A 24,588-nucleotide genomic window follows, 5' to 3' on the forward strand; every position below is an offset into this window, starting at 1 on the left:
CATCAGATAACCTTGGATTTTAGTTTAATGGATTATTGCATAAGTTACATGAAACTAATCAACCATTGATTGAACTAATATATATTACAAGGCTTAGGGCATACATCCCAACACCATAGACTTTCAAGTCTTTGATGCAATTCAAGGGCCAGAAGGGAGAGGCAAATGTTGCCACTGAAGGAACTCTTATCAAATAGCACATCTGAGCGGAAGCAAGATCGTTCCAAACTCATTGTGACAGAATTACCACATTCACAATCAAACATATTAGTTATGCATTTAACAACAAATTACAACATGCTTTGAACTTTAAATAACAAAGAGAATAAGATACATACCAGTTGAAAGACTTTTCTTCGCATTAAAATCTCGCTCTTGTCAAAGGACTGCACCTCCCACTGTCGGTGTGCAAGCCAAACCAATCATCCACTAAATCTCGTTGTCGTCTACCCACGAACGAACTCCTCACGAACAAGGCAACAATGGAGGACACAACCACTCGGAAACCTCGGTATTCTTGGAGTGAGAATCTAGGAGGTGTGGGCTTTGTTGGATTTGGTACAGAGAAGGAGGAAGGTACGACCGTTTACCACAACCAAGCAAGTGAAAGATATCGGAAGTCTATCGTATAGACAGATGCTTGATCGTTTAGGTAAAGGTACACGATCGTGTAGTAAACTGGGACTGATCATATTGATGATGTATAGTAAAACGCTCGAGTGCACGATCACTTAGAAAAAGCTAGACGATCGTTTAGGTAATTCTATGCGACCGTTTAGGAAATGTGTGTGCGTGTCCATGATTGTTTAGTAAACTTTGAGCTGTCGTGTATGCTCTCAGTTTGCTAGGAGATAGGTAGTGTACTCAATCGGTGAGCGAGTTTATGATATCTTGCAAAATGAAAACTATTTTCATTTTATCCTTCAGTTACAAAAACTTAATGCAACCTTCTACTATCTCATTCGATTATGGAGAAAAAACCGCCAACAATTATCCCATAATTGTTAAATTAAAAAATAAATATAATCATATTATATTTATAACCTATGGTTTAATATCACATCATATGCAACATATGAACCATAGTTCTTTTTCTCCTTCACTAGATATAAATCATATTTATATCCGTTTCCTCCAATTAATGTATCTCATACATCATGTCAACCATATCATATATAATTGATCAGTTCAATCATATCATATATAATCGAACTCCCTCTTGTCATTTTGAACACTTCAAACTGACCCAAAAACTGATTCTCAACTTGAATCCATTGAGCTATCAAGGGGACCTTATGGACCTATGGCTCGAAGCTCCAATGGTACGTGAATAGCAGATTAAACTTTTTAGCCACGAAATCTGCCATCCGTTAACTACTAGGCATTCCACTAAAGACCAACAACTACACTCTTCTCACCACAGATATATTTCTAGTCCATCGAATATAACCAATCAACAGTACGTAACCCTTCACAGATGCTCGTAAGTATAGTTGGGTCAATTTATCATTTTGCCCCTATAGTTACATCTAACTCCTGAAGTACCATTAATCCCTCTAATGAACAATACAACATAGTCCTACTATGTGTAGATTTGAGTCGGCGATCTAGCTATTCGCACCTGTGCAAATCAAAGGACTGTCCTCAAAGGCAGAAGTTCCCAACTCACTCAGGATTAAGGTCATGTTACCTATGGTCATCCTAGTGAAGTGAAGTATCTATCATGAACGGCGTTATATAACGAGACTGTAACCTTTCGTGGTTCGGTCTTATACAAACTCCTTTGTATAGAACACCCCGCTCACATGTCTCCACATGAATTATCAGAATCAGACCATCTGTAGTAAGTCACAACACTTGTAACTATTCTAAAAATAGGTCGCATCCGTAGCATTACCAGGACAAGATATCCCTCCTATATCCATATACTACAGACTATTTTGGTTATCACTTAAGACATGATCCACCTGTATGTCTCTATATACATGCTTAAGTTACAACAACAACCAAGGATCTTAGTTTATTTGTTTGTGGTAACGTAATTAAAACATCCAATGTTCCATAGACAATAGTGAAGAAAAATATCATATATTATTACATCAGAAGCGTTTGTTCAATACTTTGTTTACAAACTACAAGACCCAACGAGAGTTTAGGGCCTCATCCTCAATAGTCACTTCTTCTAGGAAGTTCCACAGAGGTTCGACCTTTGGGACAAAGTTTGTACCTTCTTTCTCTGGCACCAAGAAGTAGTAGAAGAAGAAGGGAGGTCAGGACAATAAAGCTAATCCTACTGCAACTCATAAAGGCAAGAAGGCCAAGGTTGCCAAAGGAAATTGCTTCCACTTCAATCAAAAGGGACATTAGAAACGAAACTATTCCAAGTCTTCGATAGAGAAAAAGAAGGTCAAGCAAGGTAATATGATTTACTAGTTTTAGAAACTTGTTTAGTGGAAATGATGATTCGGCCTGGATAATTGATTCAGGGGCCACTAATCACATTTGTTCTACTTTTCAGGGAATTAGTTCCTAATAGCTGCTCGAAACTGACGAGATGACTATGCAGGTTGGAACATGGCATTTCGTCTTAGTAATGACAATAACATAAAATTACTCTTTAAAAAGTCTTTTCTTCTTTTAAAGAATGTTTATATGGTTTCTGGTTTGAAAAGAAACCTAGTTTCTGTACAAAGTCTATTATATCATCAATACACTGTTTCTTTTTATATAAATAAAGTGTTTATTTATAAAAATTGTGTTAGTATTTGTTTTGCAAGCTTAAAGAGTAATTATATGTGCTAAGGCCGTTAGCATCTAAAGCACTTCTAAATACTAAAATGTTCAAAACTACAAGAACTCAACATAAAAGACAAAAGATTTCTCTTAGAGAAAATGTTCATCTTTGGCATCTAAGATTAGGTCATATAAATCTTAATAGGATTGACAGGTTGGTTAAGAGTGCACTTCAAAGCGAGTTAAAAGAAAACTTTTTAGCTGTTTGTGAGTCATGCCTTGAAGGAAAAATGATAAACAGACCTTTTTACTGGAAAAGGATATAGAGTCAAAGAGTCCTTAGAACTTGTACATTTAGACTTATGTGGTTCTATAAATGTTAAGGAAAGAGGAGGGTTTGAATATTTCATAGATGATTATTCAAGATATAGGTATCTTTACCTAATGCAACACAAGTTTGAAACTCTTGAAAAATTCAAGGAGTATAAGGCTGAAGTTGAGAATTCATCAGGTAAAACTATTAAAACACTTTGATCAGATTGAGGTGGAGAGTTTATGGATTTAAAATTCTAGAATTATATGATAGAACATGGAATCACATCCCAACTCTCAGCGCCTGGTACACCTCAGCAAAACGGTGTATCATAAAGGAGAAATAGAACCTTGTTAGACATGGTTCAATCTATGATGAGTTATGCTTAGTTACCTGATTCGTCTTAGGGTTATGCAGTAATGACTGTAGTTCATATTTTGAACAATGTTCCATCCAAAAGCATTTTTGACACTCCTTTAGAATTATGGAGAGGTCATAAAGGTAATTTATAACATTTCAGAATTTTGGGTTGTCCAGCACACGTGCTTGAGGCAAATCCAAAGAAATTGGAACCTTGTTCAAAATTATGCCTATTTGTAGGCTATCCTAAGGAAACGAGAGGTGGTTTCTTCTATGATCCTAAAAAAATAAAGTATTTGTGTTGACAAAGAATATATTTTTTAAAGAGGACCACATCAAGGAGCATAAACCGCACAGTAAAATCGTGTTGAATGAGCTTTCCAGTAAAACTAAACTTCAACAAGAGTTGTTGAAGAGGTTAGTACATCAACAAAAGTTATTGATGTTGATTCATCTAGTTAAGCACATCCACTTCAACGATTGAGGATGCCTCAACATAGTGGGAAGGTTCTAAATCCACCTACTCGTTACAGAAGCTCTAACCATCATATCAAATGACGACATTGAGGATCCATTTACCTATAACCAGGCAATGAATGATGTGGACCGAGATGAATGGGTTAAGACCATGGATCTCGAAATAGAGTCTATGTACTTCTATTCGGTCTGAAATCTTATAAATCAACTTGATGAGGTAAAACCTATAGGTTGCAAACTATCTCACTTGTTTTCATGATTAATCCATCATTAAACAAGGTTAAGAGCAAATGATTTGCAAGCTTAATCGATCCATTTATGGATTGAAACAAGTATCTCGATCTTTGAAATATAAGATTTGATATTACGATCAAGTTTTATGGCTTTAACCAAAATGTTGATGAACATTGTGTCTACAAGAAGATCATCAATAGTTCACTAACTTTCTTCGTGTTATATCTGGATGATATCCTACTCATTGGGAATGATGTAGATCTACAAAGATGTGGACCTACATCATTGAGTCGAAATATGAACGATCTTCATTGATGAATCGAATAGGCATTGAGCAAAGCTCCCCAAGCACCCGCATGTGGCTTAAAAGGCTTGGTGGTGATGAAGTTTAGAGACTCATCTATTCACCCTTTTCGACCATAGTGCTTGAGGTGCGGTTCAATGCCATGGTCTCTTTTCATTGAGTTGAAATGTGAACGACTTTCGTCGATGAATCCAACCACACTACCACATCTAAGAACAGGAATGAATGTGATTTCATTAGGGTTAATTCCTTCTCATTTTATAAAGTAAAAACAATTTAAGACACCTCTAGCCATAACCATTTATGGCAAGTCCACCTTTGGCACTACTTCAGCTATAAACATTCTTTTCATTCATTTGCCAAAATACCACCATGGCCTTATCAACACTTTCACATTTGAAATACATATCAACAAGTATAGTACCCAGATTGACAGTCATCTGAATCTTGTTCCATTCTATATAAGCATGTGTCACAATCGTACTTTCAAAAGCTTCCCTTAACGATTGTGCGACACTTGTTTCTGCTCACAAACAAGCCAACCAATTCAAATACGAAACGTCGATGACACACCGGGTGCCTCTCGCAACCTCCATCCTCGTTTTAGGGAAAAAGATTTTAGAAAACAGGTTTGGAGAAAAAGGTTTTCGCAAGAATATTTGAATGTATGAATAGAGAAGAGAAAGATTATAGTAGGTTAGAAAGCAATGAGGAACAACAACGGCTTTATAATATACTACACTGGGTATGGGGAAGTGATGGTTAGTCTTATCCCCATATAGTGCATTCTGAACAAAAAGCCAACTGATACCCTTGCATATGCAAAAGGGCGAGCGGTCTCTTACAATAAAAGTACAAGGAAAGAAAACTAACTTAACTAATGAAATACATAACATGCGAGCGGCCTCTTACAATAAAAGTACAAGGAAAGAAAACTAACTTAACTAATGAAATACATAACATGAAAGCATGATAAAAAGGGGTTGGATTGGGCATGCGACCATGGGCAACAGGTGTTGGACAAGCATGACCATGACATTCTCCCCCACGTATTTGAAAAACAATTGGGCAGTCATCACAATTGTACACATCTTTGGCATTGGGATAAATGTGGCATATTTTGAGAATCGATCAATGATAACAAGGATCGATTCAAACTCTCCAACTTTGGGTAAGTGGGTGATGAAGTCGAGGGACACACTCTCTCACAGTCTAAAAGGCACAAGTAGGGGCTCCAGCAGACCCGCTAATTTCGCCCTTTTGACTTTATCTTATTGGCAGAGAAAGAAAGTCTTGGTAAATTGCATGACATCGTCTCGAAGGCTCGACCAATAGTAACCATGTTTTAATAGCGCATACGTTCTCTGCCAACCATTATGTCCTGCCCATGGTGTGTCGTGTTACTCTTTCATTAGCGATCTTCGTAGCTCCCGATCGGGGAATGTAGAGGTAGTTTCCCTTAGTGTATAGTAGGTCATCTTCAACCCAAAACTGGTGTGTCTTCTCTTCTTTGGCCAACTGCATAATGGCTTGAATCGATGTATCATTTTCCAAGTGTGCTTTGATAGTTTCACGCACTGTTCCACTCAACGTACTTGCTTTCAGATGCGCGAGCATACCCAGGGCCGCATGCTCACTCTTTCGGCTAAGGGCGTCAACCGCTTGATTGCTTTTCCCCAGTCTATGTTCAAACTGGAAATCAAATTCTGCCAAAGACACCTGCCATCGTGCCTGCTTTGACGATAATTTCGGCTGATTAAAAAAGTGGCAAATGGAGCTATTATCTATTTTGACCACGAATTTGGCCTCTAAGAGATACTGTCTTCAGGCCCTCAGGCAATGAACTACTGCCAACATCTCTTTCTCGGAGGCTGCATACCTTCGCTCCGCCTCATTTAGTTTTCTACTCTCATACGCGATGAGGTGTTCGTCTTGAAGAAGAACACCACCCAACGTAAAGTCAAAAGCATCTATCTCAACTTCAAAAGGTTTGGACATGTTGGAAATCCCGAGGACCGATCCTTCAATCATCACTTTCTTCAAGCCCTCGAAGGCGGCTTGACATTCAAGAGTCCAACTCCAATGATTATCTTTCTTTAACAACCCGGTCAATGGTCCTACTCTTTTGGAGAATCCTTCTACGAACCGCCTATAGTAATTGTCTTAACTCCAGGAGTCACGGACGTGGGCACCTTCCAATCTCTGATAGTAGAAACCTTACCCTCTTCCATGCCTATTCGACCACATTCAATCACGTGGCCAAGGAAATTTATGCGCTCGTGAGCAAAGAAGCACTTCTCTCTATTTACGTATAGCTGGTTCTTTCTCAATTTTTCGAAGACTAGTTGGAGATGGTATCGATGATCTTCCATTGAGGTACTGTAGACCACGATATCGTCCAGATATACTACGACAAATTTGTCGAGGTATTCATGAAACACCTGATTCATCAGTGTATAGAAAGTTACCGGAGCATTGGTGAGGCCAAACGGCATCACGAGAAATTCGAAGGCCCCATACCTCGTAACGCAGGTCGTCTTTGGTTCGTCTCCTTCAACAATTCGAACCTGATAGTACCCCAACCATAAGTCCATCGAGAAATATCTAACGCCGTGAAGCCGATCAAATAAGTTTGTGATGATGGAAAGGGGGTACTTGTTACAAACAATGAACTTGTTCAAAGCTCGATAGTCAATGCATAGCCGAAGGCTTCCATCTTTCTTCTTTTGAAACAACACTGGAGCCCCATAAGGGGCTTTTGCTGGTCTAATAAACCCTGTATCCAACAGCTCGTCTAACTGCTTTCGGAGTTCGGCTAACTCTAGTGGGACCATACGACATGCATTCTTGGCGAGCGGCTTCACCCCTAGTAGTAGCTCGATTTCATGGTCATTTCCCCTCTATAGAGGCAAAGATTTGTGCAAACTATCGGGCGTAACATCACAATCCTCTTCTAGGACACACAGGATGTCTCTGGGGACTTTCTCTTCTACAGTCTCGATTGATTCAATCGGAATGGCCTTGAACATGGGTTCATCGTGGGCAAGGCCTCTTTTCGGTTGGAGGGTTGAGATCATTCTTGCACCATTCGGCTGTTTAATACTGGTTTGAACTATGGTAGGCATAGATTCAGCAATTACTAGGCACTTGGCGAGGGGCATTGGTATAACTTTGTGTTCGAGTAAAAATTCCATCCCCAACACTATGCCAAAATCGTCCATCTTAACAATTACAAAGTCAACGAGGCCTTTCCAGTCCCATAACTTCACTGGCATTCTCTTCGCTATTATCGTAATAGGCAAGGCCGCAGAGTTCATGAATTTCATCTTCCCTGCGTCTCTTCCCAGGTTAAGTTCAGACGACGGGCCTCTGTTTCAGTCATGAAGTTGTGGGTTGCCCTAGAGTCGACCATGGTGCTCTTAGCCAATCTCTGGTTAACCTAAGCATCCACATACATGAGTTCTCTCTCCAACGGCTTCTTCATCTCTCTCATCTTCTTTTGGAGTGCATACAAGAATTTCAATGGCCCCATCCTGGGATTTTCACTCTCTATGGCCGACTTAATTTTAGCTTCGCCTTTCTCAGCCTAGTCTTTTGAGCTTATAGCCAACGTGGTTTGGAAGGCATTAAAAGAAGTTCGATTCGAACATTCGCCCGCTCTGTGTGGTCCTCTACATATGAAGCAGGAAAGTGGACAATTGTAGCTCTTATACTGTTGTGGCGGCCCTCACCAATTGTTCCCTGATCTCGGTTGGAAAGGCTTACAGTCCCCCCCTTCCCCGGTGTTCTTATCTCCTCTCCCAGGTCTGGGAGGGCTTGAACGACTATTTTTATTCACACCATTTGAAAAAGTTGGCTGCTTCCTCGCATCTTGAGAGTCTGTGCTAAGGTCATATGATCGTTCCGCTACCGCATAGGCAAAAGAGAGGTCTTGTACTCTCTGTTCATACAGCTTCGACTTTGCCCATGGTTTCAACCCTTCGACAAAACAGAAAACTTTGTCTTTCTCAGACATTTCATGTATGTCTAACATAAGTCCCGCAAATTGCTTCACATAATCTCGGATGTTGCCCGTATGTCTCAACTCTCAGAGTTTTCGTCGGGCTAAAATCTCAACATTCTCAGGAAAGAACTGCGAACGAAGTTCTTGTTTCAATTTATCCTAGGTATCTATCATACAACGCCCTTCTTGCATGCCCACAAATCGTGATCTCCACCACAGTTTTGCATCCTCATTTAGATGCATGTTCGCTAGCGAGACTTTTGACTCCTTTGTCACGGTGTTCATCGCCTTGAAATATTGCTCAAGGTCGAAGATAAAGTTCTCTATAGCCTTCGCCTCCCACACCCTACAGAAGGGTTTTGGTTCCAGAATCTTTATCCTGCTCACTTGAATTACTCCCTCAAATAGGGCCTGGTTTCCTACAGCTCAGATGGTGAGATTCACTCTCGCAGTCACATCCACAATCTCGGCTTTGAAGATGTTAAAGGCCGATAAAAAATCTTTTGATAGATCAGTTACCATCTAAATTATTGCTTTCTGGGAGTCGTCCAACTCTTCAACGTACTCCTCTATGTGGGCAACAGAGCCCGTTGAGCTATCCCCACACTCAAAACTGCCGGATCGTGTAGCTTTTGTCTGTAGGGTCTCCACCCTCATCATCTGTTCTCTGATGGGTAACCCGTCTAAGTGGCCAACTAGCGCATCAATTCTATCGACTTTCTCGGCAACTTCTTGCAATCGAGTTTCCAAGAAACGAATACTATCAGGGACTTCCCTCAAGTAGAGCATTTTTTCTTCCATCTCTACTAGCCTGTCCACATGGGACTTGTTCAAGTTCTTTGTTGCCGACATGTTTACTGAATTTTCCTCCTGTGAGCTGACTTGGCTATGATACTAACTGTCACAATCGCACTTTCGAAAGCTTCCCTTAGTGATTGTGCGGCACTTGTTTCCACTCACAAACAAGTCAGCCAATTCAAATACAGAACGCCAATGACACATCGGGTGCCTCTCGCAACCTCCATCTTTGTTTTAGGGAAAACATTTTTAGAAAATGGGTTTGGAGAAAAAGGTTTTCGCAAGCATTTTTGAATGTATGAATAGAGAAGAGAGAGATTGTAGTAGGCTAGAAAGTAATGAGCAACAACAACGGCTTTATAACATAGTAATCTAGGTATGGGGAAGTGATGGTTAGTCTTATCCTCATATAGTGCATTTTGAACAAAAAGCCAATTAGCACCCTTGCATATGCAAAAAGGCGAGCAGTCACTTACAACAAAAGTACAAGGAAAGCAAACTAACTTAACTAATGAAATACATAGCATGAAAGCATGATAAAAGGGGGTCAGATTGGGCATGCGGCCACGTGTAACAGGCCCTGGACAAGCATGACCGTGACACACGTGCCCATCTTCCTTGGTCTAGTGCACCCAAGTGAGTGCAGGATGTTAAAACCAAAACCATATACACCTCATTAACCTTGAAACCATCCATTTGCATAAGCTAACAGATTCAAAGTTTCCCTTGATTGCCCCCTTTGTGCATAACCAGCAATCATAAAATTCTATGACATAGAATCCCTCTGAGGCATTACGAACAGGTCTCGTGCAAAATTAGTATCACCGCGTTTGGCGCAAGCACTCACCATAGCCGTCAGACAGATTATATCTAGCTCCTAAACTAATTAAAACACACGATAACATGAACTCAAACAACCCATTTTAGCATACATAAAGATTAACCCACTTTGAGCATGTGGGTCAAATTCAAAACCATGGTGATAGGTGCACCATAAATAGTTGGACCCACTTCACAACCAGACAATTAGGCGCAAGTTCGAACTAGAAAATTGAAAGTGTAATTGTCTGGTAACATAACATCATTGGATTGGAGAAATTTGTTGTAAAACTGGGAGCTTTTGTGTGGGGTCAAGCTTTTGGAATAGGCTCTGATCATGGAGTTTAAGGCAAATAAGGTTGGGTCGGCACATTGGTCCAAAATTTGATTAGAATACAATAGATTGGTGGGGTATTTTAGGGCAATGGATGCAACAAATTGACTTAAAAGTTGCCCATCATTCGAAAGGTCATTAATGAGCAATTGGGTGTGGATTTGTTTGAGATCTTTGAGCATGATAAAGGAATCGATCAAAGCAATTGTTGGGTGCTTTACTACGTTCCGTAAGCTGCTCATAAGTACTAATCAAAGTAGGAATAGTCCAAATGCAGCAATCACAACCATCTGATATATCTTTTTTGACTGTGTGGAGCAAAGCGAGAACAAAACCGAAAAAACCAATGGTTTGGGAGAGAAATGCTTTGTTTTAATGGCAGGGAGCAAATCATAATTGTGCCCACCGACCAATAGGCCTTTCCTTGGCCAAATGAAAATTAGCCCTAAATTTAAAAATAATGGAATTTTATTCTTCAACATCATATAAAATTAACACTTTAAGATTTCTTACTATAAGAAAAGCGAATTAAGAAGATTAGAAGGAGCCAGAAGCGAGAAGCGAGAAGATTTAGGACCATTGAAAAGCAAATTGAGAAGGGGATAGAAAGAGCTAGAGCAAAAATCTTGACGTGTGCATTCTTGGGTAAAAACAGTAATTTCACATGATGTTGATGCAAACAAAAGACCACAATTCATTAATTTTTAAACCTTGGGCTAATTTTTATCTTTAAGGTCCATCTATATAAAAATCTCATATTTTTCCGTTTTACAAAAAGACACATTTTTTCAAACAATATATGGAGTGGGGAATCAAATATCTTACTCGAAGTTGATAATTCTAAGAAAATTTCTATCCTTATTTGTAGTACTATAAACTTTTTTCATTATACATTATGTCATTTTAGCTCAGGTTAGTTTAGGAAAAGACATGTTTGTCCCATAAAATATAGTATCTAATTATTTTTCTATCAATTTTGTGGATTTAGTTGTCAATTTCAACATTATTCAACTGATTTTTACAAATTGCTAAACTAAGAAAAATTAATGTAGTTTAAATTGTAACTGTATTGTTGTACAATGATGATGGCAATGAGATATCTAGTCTCTAGGAAGCCCTCGCCCTTTCCGGAGTTCATGTTTACTTTATACTCTAATATGAAAGTAGTCCGGCGGAACACAAACTCCGGAAAGGGCGCCGGAAAGAGCGAGGGCTTCCTAACCCTAGTTCACATCCCTTGTATGGAAGAGAAATTCAAGGGAAGAAATACATGTCAATTGTCGTTGAGCTAAATTAACTTTGGCTAAAATTATAATTGTTTAGGCCTCGTTTTTCAACTATTTTGTTTTTTGTTTTTGTTTTTGAAAATTAAACCTATGGACACTACTTCTATCTCTAAATTTTTTCATTTATTATCTACTTTTTATCAATGGTTTAAAAAACCAAGCCGAATTTTAAGAACTAAAAAAAAAAGCTTTCAAAGAGTTGTTTTTGTTTTTTGAATTTGGATAAGAATTCAACCATTGTACTTTAGAAAGATGCAAAATTATTGTAAAAATTGTGGAAGAAATAGACTTAATTTTCAAAAACAAAAACAAAAAACTAAAATCTCGTTTGATAACTATTTAGTTTTTTGTTCTTGTTTTTTTAAAATTAAGCTTATTTCATTTACATTTCTTACAACAATAGCTGAATTGTTAACCAAATTTAAAAAACAAAAAAAAAAATTGAAAGCTACTTTTTTTAGTTCTTAAAATTTGATTTGGTTTTTTAAACCATTGGTGAAAAGTAAATAATAATGGAAGAAATTTGAAGGTGGAAGTAGTGCCTATAAACTTAATTTTTAAAACAAAAATAAAAAACAAAATAGTTATAAAGCAAAATCTAAATGGTTACTAAACGAGAACTTATTTGTTAAGTTTTAATGCATTATATAATGATTTAATTTTTGTAGTTTAAAATTTCTTAGCTTCAAGAGTGAAAGGTTTGTAAGATTTAATGGGGTTTGGTTAAGCATTTTAGATTATTAAATTGCTGAGCACTAAACATGTTTTTTCTTTAAATAATAAGATAATAATATGTTCTCCATTTCAGATTATTATAATATTACTGTATAAATGGAGGAGAAGAATTCAATTTAGATTCAAACCTCCGTTATTTTAGTCAATAATCAATTATATTATATTTGGATTATCCTAATACAATTCATACTTTAGACCATAAATTTTAATTGATTTTGTCATTTTAGAAGGTTTTTTTTTCTCGAAATTAGAAAAATATACATATATTACAAAAAGTAGTTTAACAGTGAAAATTATTTGTAATATAAAAAAAATATAAAGAAATATTGATATATATTTTTAACTTGCTTCAAATTAATTTTGAAACTGAAATTTATTAGTATAACTCAATTAAACATCAGACATCTTAGAAATAGATTTCTAAACTAGAAAAATTAATCAGAATTAATTTTTTCTTTTAATACAATTTAGGTAGGAAAATTCGAACCACGAGTTTCTAGCACACTCGAATGTTTATTGAGTTATTCTCGATTTGACGATCCAAGTTGACTTAAACACTATTTTTATTCATTATTATGTATACATGATATTTTATCATACTAAAAGAGTACATATAAAGTAAAACAAAAATCAAAACAACAAATGTAAGAATAATCAACACTCCTAACAATATGAGATCTTCCTTTCCTTTATGGATTTATGGAATATTCTTTTGATTTTCTTTGTACTTTTCCTCTAATGCTATGAAAAGTTTGAAGTGGTAGCCCTATCTTACAATAACTCATTATAATGAAAGGTCTATAGTTAAGTTCTTTTTTATATTTTCTTGGTTTGTCTTTCATCAAATTAAAAATACAAATCAAATCAATTATTTATTTTTTTGAAAAAAACAAATCAAATCAAATTGAAGATAACATAACACGCTTGATAATTTATATGGCCTTCCTCTATTTAATTTCAAGTTGAAATTTTAAAATCAATAAAAATCAAGTTATTGATTTGACAAAAATCCTCTCCTACCACAATGCTTGCTTTCTTAATGCACCCTTCCTTCGTACGAACACCAAAATATTAAGGATGAAATTCATGTTTCTTTTCTCCTGAATTCTATATTATGATTTTCATATTATTTAAGGAAACACTTAATTTTTAATCAAATTTTTTTAAAAAAATTGAAAACTATGCCTCGTTTAATAATCATTTAGGCTCCGATTGGTAATTATTTTGTTTTTTATTTTTGTTTTTGAAAATTAAGCTTATGGACATTACTTCTACCTCCAAATTTTTTCATTTGTTAACTACTCTTCACCAATGTTTTAAAAACCCAAACCAAAATTTAAGAACTAAAAAAAATAACTTTCAAAATGTTTTTGTTTTTGGAATTTGACTAAGAATTCAACTACTATACTAAAGAAATATGCAAATCATTGTAAGAAACGTGAATGAAATATGCTTAATTTTCAAAAACAAAAATAAAAAACCAAATAGTTACCAAACGAGGCATTAGTTTTGACTTTTTGTTTTTGAAAATTATGTCTATAAACATTACTTCCACCTCTAAATATCTTCATTTGTTATTCCTTTTTCTCAAATGGTTTAAAAGATCAAGCCAAATTTTGAAAACTAAAACAATTGTTTTTGGAATTTGGCTATGAACTCAACTATTGTACTTAAGAAATATACAAATTATTATAAGAAATGAAGAGGAAATAAACTTCATTTTCAAAAACCAAAAATAAAAAACAAAATGGTTATCAAACGAAGCCTACGTTTTCTTAGTTTTCAAATTTTGGTCTGGTTTGTGAAAACATTAGTGGAAAGTGAATAATAAAACAAAGAAATTTATAGGTTAAAGTAGTAGTTTTAAGCTAGATTTTAAAAAACTAAACAATTTCTAAACGGGGTTTAAGAATTTGTTTGATAGGCAACTTGAAAACATAAATTTGAAATAAGAAATTGAATGAAAACAAAGTCTATTTCTTTAGACACGTGTTTGGTAGTAGATATAAAGGTTAGATTTCAATTTAAATAATTATTTTTTATACTATATTATAATCATGAGACTAGTTGCAATTACCACTAAGGTTAATACAAACTTGTTAATTAAATAATGAATATACTTTATATTAAGGTTTTTGTATAATTACTAATTACTTTGTAATATTATATAATTTATATGGTTGTTTTGAAATCTAGAAAAATGATTCAACTTATTTATAAATATAATAAAATGTTATTATCAATCTGTGCTAGGCAAATTTTTCATTGATAGAAATTGACGTTTTGGTATATTTGAAAATATTTCCGAGACTTATGTTCATTTAAAACAATTAGCCTAATTTATAATACATATTTTAATTTAACAAAAATCAGTTGAGTTTATTAAATAAAATACTATACTTAATCTTTTTAAATATAATTCTATGTTTTAAAATTTTAAATTCAAAATCGAGATATATTGAAAATATAAAAATGTTGTTTTTCATAATGTGCATTATTTAATTAGATCACAAAATTTTTTTTAAAAAATTTTCAAAAGAAAAATTCAGATGGATGAATACATAAAACATAATCTAGATTGTTTACCAAAACCGGTCCTAAATTTCTCCAACTTTTATACTACAATTTTACACTAAAAAAACTTATTATAATTTTGTATCTATTGTTGAATTAGGCTCTATAATTCTAATTTCTAACATAATTAACATACTAAACTCTATGAAGAAGAGAGAAAAAAAAAGTAGTCTTTAATAGAAGAAGCAAGTTTATACATTTTGGTGATAGTTGTTTCGCACTCAATCAAGATCGGTCAAGAAGAAAAAGCAAAAGTAATATGGAAAGTAGTTGTTTTGCTTTTCTTTTTCCTTTTCTTTTGATGTTAACATAAAGTTAGCCAATATTCCACAATCTTTAGTGATTTAAAATCAAAGGCAGTGGGATGGTATAACACAAAGTCACAGTCTTTTTTTCGCTTCCACAGTGTAAATCAAATTTTTTGCAACAAATTTCTAGACTCTTGTAAAAGAGATTGGCTCTGTTCTATAAAGCCATTGAAAAATACTTTTTTAAAAATTAGGTGGCCCTTGTGCTATATAATTTGGCTCCATCCATCAAGTTTTTAGACATCATGTAATGCAGTCCATTCTTGGGAGCAAGTAAAAGATAGCCTTTGGGCCCATTGTTTTGTGATTGCTGCTTTAACAGTTCATATATTATTAATGAACTGCCACTTAATGTCAATGGGAGGGACCAAGGCCAGCATTCATGATAAGATATCAAAATCATATGATTGAAGTGTAGGGATAGTATAAATAGCCAAAGCACTCTTAAAGAAAAAAAAATGGAGGTTAAATTACGAATTTAATCTCTAGATTTTGATAGTTAGATGGATTTCATCTTAAAATTTAAGATTTAAGATTTTCAAGTATGTTCTAGACTTTAAGTTACAATGATTTAATATTGTTGTGAGAATACAACTTATACTCTATGTCAACTTGATAAGGACAAGAATCTGGTATCTGAAAAATATAATACGATTGTAGAAATTGTAGAAATGTCTATTAAAAAAGTTTGGTCCTTGAATTTTTGAAGTTGTCTTTATTTAAATGTTAAAGAATCCATTACATGTATTTAAATTTTATTTAATAGGTTTTGAACTTTAAAGTGTTCAATATTTTAATTCCAAATTTTCGAAGTTGTCTATAATTTAAATTTTGTATCTAATGTAGTCTTAACTTATTCTACATTTTCTAAGTCTCACATATGTAATAGGTTTAAAAATGATTTTTTTTAAAAAAATACATATATAAATCTTTTAAAGTTTAGGTATCTATTATATTAGACATAATCTAAAAGTCTCATCAACGACATACTTAAAAAGAAATGGGATAAACTCGTAATTTGAAGGCTAAATTATAGAAAATTTCCCTAAACATTGACTCTTGTTTTTCAAAAATACCTTTATGCCTTAAAAGTTGCAATATTACCCAAAAATTTTTATAAATGTTTCAAAACTATACTTAAAATAGAAATTCTTTATAATTTTAGATATAAACCAAAACATGAAATGATGTGATAATGATCTAAAATAATATGGCGATCCAAATTTTCATCCTAGATCACTACCACACCGATCAGGTGTCAGTTTTTGTAAGAAGTATTTAAAAAATCCATACTACAATGATAATTTTGAATAGTTAATAGAAGTTGAAAAGATAATATTGAAACTTATATGTATATTTTTTTAGGTTACTTTTGTAATTTAACCTAATTTGAATCTTATATAATTTTTCTCGCATTCTTTTGGTGTAATTTTAACACGAGGGGCATTGTTTTCTTGTAGACAGCAAAAATTCAAATATCTCTCTCCTCTTCTCTCTGCCCGTCTATGTCTATAAGCAAGCCAACTCACCAAACTTCTGCAACTTAGCTTTTTCCTCCATCTTTGTCCTTATGTTTTTGCAACACTTGTTTATATAATTTGCATGAGTTGATGAGTGTGATCTCTCTCTCTCCATCCCTAAAACTTTCCACATTATCATACCAATCCACACACATTCCTTCATTTCAGACCTCCATTTTTCTCACTTGTTCAACCAAAAAAAAGCTAAAAGCTTGGACTTTTTAGCCTCATTTCAGAATCCCAAATGTACCCGTTTCCCAATTATGGATTCTGAAACAACCCATTTTCTACCAAAAGCTGAAGCTTCTTCTCTCCCCTGTTTTTTGGTGTCTGATTTTTGCTCTTCCATGAAAGGAGAAGGAAACCAAGGTGGAAAGAAAAGAAGGCTCACAGTGGATCAAGTTCGGTTGCTTGAGAAGAATTTTAATGATGAGATCAAGCTTGAACATGAGAGGAAAGTTCAAATTGCTGAGGAGATTGGTTTGCGGCCTCGTCAAGTTGCAGTTTGGTTTCAGAATCGAAGAGCTCGATCCAAAACCAAAAGAATTGAGAGTGATTATGAATCTTTGAGTGTTGAATATGATAAGCTTAAGAATGATTTTGACAGTCTTCTCAAGGTGAATCAAGAACTGAAAGCAGAGGTATGGACTCTGTTTATGCATTTAAAACTTCAGATCTGTTTAGATTTTATCTTCATTGTCGTTTAGTTTCAGTCCCATTCTCATTCATTATCCACTTTGTGTTTGCATTCCAAAACTTAGAGGTAGGTTTATTAGTGATTTTGAAATTTTCCAAATTTCACTTTAATGATTCAAAATCAACTTAATGTTTTATTTTACACTTTTCGCGTTTTTGATACCATCATCATTGATTTTAAACGATTAAAGGTATATTAAGAAGTGAATTTCAACATTGTCACTCCCGACAATATACGACTAAAAGTACATTAGGATGTATTTTACTCAAAGACAACTTTTATCAAAAGTCATCTCAAACTTACTTCAAAACGATTTCTACTGAGTGGATCAACTTAGAGAAAATGTGTTCCATTTTGAAAGCACTTTTATCAAAATCATCTCAAACTCACTTTAAGATGTTTTCTACTAGGTGGATCAACTTAGAGAAAATGTGTTCCATTTTAAAACCACTTTTATCAAAAGTCATCTCAAACTTACTTTAACGACGTTCTCTAAGATGTGGATCAACCCAGAGAAAATGTATCACATTATAAAACCACTTTTATCAAAAGTCATCTCAATCTCACTTTACAACGTTTTCTACTAGCGGGATCAACTCCGAAAAAATGTGTTCCACTTAAAACCATTTTTATTAAAAGTCATCTCAAACTCACATGGCTTTCTACTAGGTTGATCAACTAAGAGATAAATGGGCTGCTAGTGAGAAGAAGAAGAATTCTTTTGAACCAGTTGAAGTTGAAGCCATGGATTCATCAGTCACAGAACTTGGAAAAGCAAATACAAAGACAATGGCTGAAATTTTGTACAAGGTGCAATTAGGGTCATACAGACAGGAAGAAGGTAGCCTAAGTTCAAGCAAAAGTGATGGTTTTTATTCTGAGAGCCCCACCAGGGAAAACCAATCAAAGTCAGGCAATTTCTTGCAAGAAGAAGAAGATGAATTAGGCTACTTAGGGAAACTAGAAGATGAACTTTCTGCCAATGAGCTCATGGATTCCTTTAATATTCTTAGTAATGCAGTTGAAAATCAATCTCTCTGCTTCTGGTCTTATTGATATGAAGTATAATTCTCAGTAAAATGTTTTGGTGTACTGATGATTAGTAATAAATGAGTGCAAGTGATGAATATCACTTCATTTACTGTCATTTTGAGTGATTATTCTAAATTCTTTCCACTTCAAAACGAGCAAAAGAGATCCCTTTTGACAAAGAAATAACATAGAAAATCTTCTGCAAGTAAACAGAAGAAAAAAGTAAACATTTACACAAAGCATATCATACTGCAAAAAGCAGATGAAAAGGGAAAAAAAGTTAATACTTTGGCAAAACCCAAGATCGATAAACAGTTAAAGAACCCAACTTTCTGATTCGAATGAAATATATGAACAGGTTATATTTTCAATACAAAAATTACACATATAAGAAGTGACAAGTGACAGTATAACTAAAGAGTTTATATAGCGCACTTCACTTAATCTTCGGATTAAAATTGTAAATAATGCAAGTGTTAAAGTAAATTAGAATCTATTCCTAATTAGTATTATCCTTTATAGTATTTTTCATTGGTTTCTTTCCTTTTTGGGTTCATTGTTGATTTAAGAGTAACTTAAATACGAATACAACTTAGATTTCAAGGCATTTCAACAGATTTTTCAATGTTATTTCATGTGAAGGTATGTTAAGAATCGACAATAAAAAATAAACAGAAAATGTAAACATTAAAAATCATCGTAAAGATTTACGTGGTTTACTAACGGCGTGTTAGCTAGTCCATAGTTCAGAAGCAAATAATTTTATTAGAGAGAAATATTCATAATACAAAATAGCAATCATACACAGAATTTCAAATGCAATCATACATCCAAGACCTTACGAAATGTTTTCACTAATTAATGAGCTTAATGTATCACGTTGCAAGTGAAAATGTCAAAATTTGCAGGTAAAAAGTCTAATTTGTGAATGGCCCCAGATGTCAAAAGCTTTTGAACAAGCCAAAATGACTTTTGGGGCATCTCCCATTGCTTGTTCATGGACACTGACAGCTCCCACCTTCCATTATTGATATGTTTGAGTTTGATATTAACCTTTTTGTCTCAGCAATGAACTTCCAAAGCAGTTCCTTAATCTGATTGAAGGAGCCATCACCGTCCATGAAAGAAAAGGTTAAGGGAAAAAAAATCTCTTTTTGTGGACAATGGCAGCTCAGACTCTTATGGTCTATATTCGGTCACGTCCTTCTCTTACCGAAATTTGTTCTTAAAATTCGTGTAGAGATCATTTCAGTGACGTAACAATTGCTTGAGCCATTCATTTGGGGGGTTTTAAAAGATTGGTGTTTTTTCTGCTAAAGAAACAGGAACATATTGACTGAAAGCTTTTATTTTATTTTATTTTGTTTTGTTTAAAGAAATTGAGTTATTATTTGATTAAGAAATTGTGCACGTGCGAGTAATTGGAGACACCTGGCAAGGATGGGATTTGAAGATCTTTACTGTTGGAATGGAGGCGGTAGAATTTGGCACATGTTATTTAGTAGTTTTGTCCATCGCAATCAGTTGGTAATGATGTTGTCGAACTTTTTTATGATTTGGTTTTTAATTTGTGAATAAATGCATATAAAGATTAATTAAAATGTTTTTTTTTTAAAATAATACAAATTTGTCACGTAGCAAATTATGATTAAATAATTTGGTGAGTTGTATAAAGATAAATGCAACCTGTATTTTTCTTGCAATAGGATGGGGTTTGTGTATCAAACTGAATGTCCTGTAATTTTCTGAGAGTAATTTCAAAGAAAATACAAAAAGTTAATCTACCTAGCTGACTTTGTTTAAGAAGGTTGGTTGATGTTTAGAACATTGAAATTAGTTAGGAGGTTTTTTTAATCAAATGAAATGTTCAAGTTTGTGTGGTCTTCTCTTTTATTTTAAAAGCCTTAATTTTGTCATATTCATTTAAATTATCAGTATCAATGGTCGATTATCATTGAAGGAGTGTTATTAAATGTATTAAAGAATTCATGTGTCGATGAGAGTCCAAATAATTTATAGCAACTTGAAGGAAGAAAATAACGTATAACAACTTCAACTATATGATTAAACTATTCTACCACTGTTTTCATGATTATAGTGACTCACATTAATTCTTGAGAAAGTTTTTGCCTGTCCTAAAGACAAAAGCTAACTTCAAGAGACGGGAATTGATGCATTTGAACCTAAGGTTTTGGAGAATTTCACTAAAAATATCTAGTCCTTATCATAAAAACTTCGAGGCTTGGTGTCGAATATCTCCTAAGAAAAGGGAAATTATGAAAATACCTACCGAAAGTACCCGGTAACAAAAAATGTATGCAACATTAGAAGAGAGCAACAAGATATTTAAGAGGATTTGTGAAGAAAGCAATACCCAACTTAGAAGATTGACACTGATCAGAAAGGGCAGTGAAACCAAAAAGGAAATTCTATGGGGTCGTTTGAAGCATTGAATTGATTATTATAATCAGTAGTTATTATAATTTGAGTTATAATAGTCGGTGGGTTATAATAGTTAGTGTTTAAGATATAGACTATTTTAATTTAGGTTATGATAGTTTGTATTTTGAGTGTAGATTATTTTTACTTGGGTAGAAAATAGTAAACACTGTAACATAGAAAAAAAAATAGAGGATGAGTGACAAATAATAAATACTGTAGCAAAGAGAGTTTTAAAATAGTATTTACTATACTTAATTGTCGATTATAAATAGTTATACACACCACTATTATATTTGTTGCCCTAAACATAGAGTGGGCTATATAATAACTCACTCCACCAACTTTTAGTTGGTGTCACAAACAGCTCTATGAAATTTTAGTTTGGAGAACAAAGCACCATATCTGTACAGGCCAAAAAAAAAAAAAACCCAACCTTTATTATCTCTAAGTACAAAAACAAAAACTGGGAACAACTCAAAATAGTGGAAGATATCCTAAGGCAATGAGAATACAAACCAAATTGACACAGTATCTTTCATTTTGGAGCAGTACAAGCAATCCCATGATATGCAGCAGCAAAAAACACATGCAACAAAATGGAAGACAAGCCCAAGAATAAGATCAGAGCCACATAGTACAGACGCCAAAGAGCCAACTCGTGAGCCCATATCAACCATTGAAATATGCTTGGATTGGTGAACCCACATCAATCATTACAGAAGTAGTCAACAATCATATATTATTGCAGTTTAAGGCAAATCCATGGTGTTGGGTGGTTCAGTTTCTTGCCACTTTTGTTCCCCAACTAAAGAAATGTCTGTGCTTGTTGGCAAATCAAACCAGACCACAATATTCTAGTATGATTTTGCAATCTTTGAAGCTCAACTATATTTTGCTCCTACTGACATCTTAAGAACAAGATTCACAATTCTACACATGCAAATAACAATTATAACACCAGCATTTACACAACATTTCTCAGCTCAGTATGAAAAATGAAAGTTGTTTGCGGATGGTTTCTCTTCTGAACATGTTCACAAGACAAACTTATCTACAGTTAATCATCTCCACACGTTTAAACAGTGAGTAATCAATTGATCAGAGTTGCAACTTAAACTAACAAGTAACAAGTCTTAAGTCAAGATATTCAGACTAAGATCAGACACGACCTGGTTCATTGTCACTAGACGTAGAAATACGTAACCTTTTCTATTAATTCATTTTCTGAAAGCTTTTCTTATCAGTCGAAGAATGCTCCACATGAAAGTTGATATAATGAAAAGAATAACTCCAGTGACAATGGCCTCCTTCAGACCAAGATTCACCAACAAATTGACCAGAAGCCCTGCCACTACAACACCAAAGAAATTTGCAGAGACACCTGACCAGAATGGCATATCTAAGATGGAAGCTATTATGGCACCAGTCCAAGCTCCTGTTCCAGGGAAAGGTACGGCCACAAATAGCATTAGACCAAGCCACTGAAACTCTTCAACAGGTGCAGCTTTCTCTTTGGCCCTCTTGAATAACATATCGAGGAATTGAGAGGCAGAAGCATTCCTTCCCGCTAGGAAAGTTGCAAATTTCCTCAAATAGAGTATGATAAATGGTACAGGAACCATGTTCCTGCAGTTTGAATCCCACAATTTATTTATTTCATCTAATCAGACTTTAAGAACCACTCATGCAGAAGAGTTCGTGGTTACTAAAATTAAGATAGGAGACCAAAGAAATTCATCATTCACTAGTCCAAAAACCTTATGAACCATTTCAAAGTTCACTTCAAACATCCATCAATGTCTAAAGGACTTGGCTTATACTTCTAGATTTAGGCCTTCATTGAATCATAGGAGGATTGTGGATTGTGTCTACATGGGAACACACTGAGGTTTGAAATCTCCACATCAATGGAACTTACCATCTATTCCTCGAAAAGCATAAAGGCCCACATACAGTTTTAATACCAATAAAGCATGAGCTTGTAGTAATCTATTCTATTACTACTTGTTTATTTGAACTGAAACTTTCACCTTGTATTAAATTTAAAACATTGATGTCCATGTAAATGAAAATTACAGAAACACAAGAGGGAGTGGCAGTTGAGAAATATTGTGTTTAGTAAACCAAATGCAGATTCGTTAATCTTAAAAGATAGTATCAGATTGGGAGAACGTGTAGAATCTAAAATGAAGTTAATTTTTGAAAACTCACCCAAGTACGGATAGAACGGTTAGAGCTACAGGCTTCAGATGCAACCAGTAACCAACAGGAATGGCCCCACGGAGCTCAATTACAGGAAGCGTAGCAAGGGCAAATACTACAGCCTCAGGAGACCAGCCTGAGCTCTGCAATGCGCTGGCGATCTTTAAGCCAAAATTCGAAGCTCTGATAGAATCAGCAGCAGCTTTGGCATCCCCAGAAGCAGCAAACCAAGCAAGGGATAGAGATGCCCAAAACAGAACCAACAGCACAACTTTAACCGGCTTCTCCTCAAAAGAGGGGAGAATCTCGTCATCTTCGAGAAACCCATTTGACGAACTTCGAGTGACAGTACGAAAGATCCGAGAAGTAGAGAAAACATGTTTAAAATAATTGAAATGGCGAACATTTACACATGAACTCGACAAGTGAAGAGACTGTTTACTCTGAGTAATGGAAGGCCGATTAAGCTTGAGCGAGAAAAGGGTCTTTCTGGGCGAAAATACGGAGATTAATGGTGAAGTGAATGGTAAAGAAGTAGTCATCGGTTACCGGAAGGTGAAGAACACGAGTGGGGGTTGAATGGTTCAAGAAAATTCCTCTTCAGCTCCAGCGGGATTTAGCCGAGTCACTTCGACGGAGTGGGATTGTGGCATTGGAAATTGATTCAGAGGATGATAGTAGAATAGGGTTTAGAGGAGATTTCTCCAATGTCAATCATAGGGGTTCGAGCGGAGTTCTCGAGTCCTTACAAATTGGTATGAATCTGAAAGGGCATTGCTGATTTTAGGCAATGAAGAGTATGAATTTGGTAGAGTGAGGAGTGGGAAGAAGCGACATAAGCAACAAGAGTGGGGATTTATCGAGGTTTTGTTTGGCTTGGATAAGAAAGTTCGGAAGAGAAACAAGAACTTGATGTGATTCTTTAACAATAATCAAACTACTGACATCTTAGGTTACGGACGGTTAGTTCGGCTCACCATTACGAATTAGGTTGACTCGGTAAAAATTAAACTGAATATTTGATCCAAACTTTAAAGGTTGATGAATGACATGGTTATTTTAGCCAACTCATCCTAATGCACTTTAGTGATCACCTTCTCAAGTCAAACTTGACAACCATTTTCAATAACAACTATAACAAATACCATCTTCGATGACACACACAGTTATACTTATATAAATTGGTTTTGAAGATACTTTTGTTTTACTTTGGAGCTAAAACAGAAAACAATATCTCAAAGTGTTGTGACCTCTCGGGAAAATCGATGACTGCATCAAAGATGCACTTGCTAGTACTAGTACATCTGAGAATTCTTAATTGGCTAGTTATAAATAGACCCAGACTGTGGAACAAAGGAGCAGAACAGAATTTGATACGATGAGATAGAATGCAATAGAAACAAAGACACATGGAACG

The 24,588-nt window shown here is 34.8% G+C and overlaps 2 protein-coding genes and 1 pseudogene across 2 annotated transcripts; 1 reads left to right on the plus strand and 2 right to left on the minus strand.

Moving 5' to 3' along the window:
- Positions 1-4,425: 4,425 nt before the first annotated feature.
- On the minus strand, positions 4,426-10,617 carry LOC120081244 (putative pentatricopeptide repeat-containing protein At5g40405; annotated as a pseudogene).
- A 6,088-nt stretch (positions 10,618-16,705) lies between these two features.
- Positions 16,706-18,642, plus strand: ATHB54 (Homeobox-leucine zipper protein family). Its single transcript, XM_039036804.2, has 2 exons — positions 16,706-17,439; positions 18,165-18,642. Exons 1-2 carry the CDS (start codon positions 17,062-17,064, stop codon positions 18,549-18,551), a joined length of 765 nt encoding a protein of 254 aa, XP_038892732.1. The 5' UTR covers positions 16,706-17,061; the 3' UTR covers positions 18,552-18,642.
- A 3,290-nt stretch (positions 18,643-21,932) lies between these two features.
- Positions 21,933-24,196, minus strand: LOC120082205 (small multi-drug export protein). The gene is made up of 2 exons (XM_039037481.2): positions 23,181-24,196; positions 21,933-22,595 (listed from the first exon to the last, which is right to left on the minus strand). The coding sequence occupies exons 1-2, from the start codon at positions 23,711-23,713 to the stop codon at positions 22,187-22,189; spliced, it is 942 nt and encodes a 313-aa protein (XP_038893409.1). The 5' UTR covers positions 23,714-24,196; the 3' UTR covers positions 21,933-22,186.
- Between the last annotated feature and the right edge of the window lie 392 nt (positions 24,197-24,588).

The sequence above is a fragment of the Benincasa hispida genome, chromosome 7 (assembly GCF_027475165.1).
Source record: "Benincasa hispida cultivar pf3 chromosome 7, pf3_genome.v1.1, whole genome shotgun sequence".
Classification (NCBI taxonomy): domain Eukaryota; kingdom Viridiplantae; phylum Streptophyta; class Magnoliopsida; order Cucurbitales; family Cucurbitaceae; genus Benincasa; species Benincasa hispida.

Excerpts from the sequence above, each read along its gene's own strand:
- LOC120082205 (XM_039037481.2), bottom strand. The coding sequence starts at position 23,713 with ATGACTACTTCTTTACCATTCACTTCACCATTAATCTCCGTATTTTCG. Across the intron at positions 22,596-23,180 it reads ACCGTTCTATCCGTACTTGG|GAACATGGTTCCTGTACCAT; the intron begins GTGAGTTTTCAA and ends TTCAAACTGCAG.
- ATHB54 (XM_039036804.2), top strand. The coding sequence starts at position 17,062 with ATGGATTCTGAAACAACCCATTTTCTACCAAAAGCTGAAGCTTCTTCT. Across the intron at positions 17,440-18,164 it reads ATCAAGAACTGAAAGCAGAG|GTTGATCAACTAAGAGATAA; the intron begins GTATGGACTCTG and ends GCTTTCTACTAG.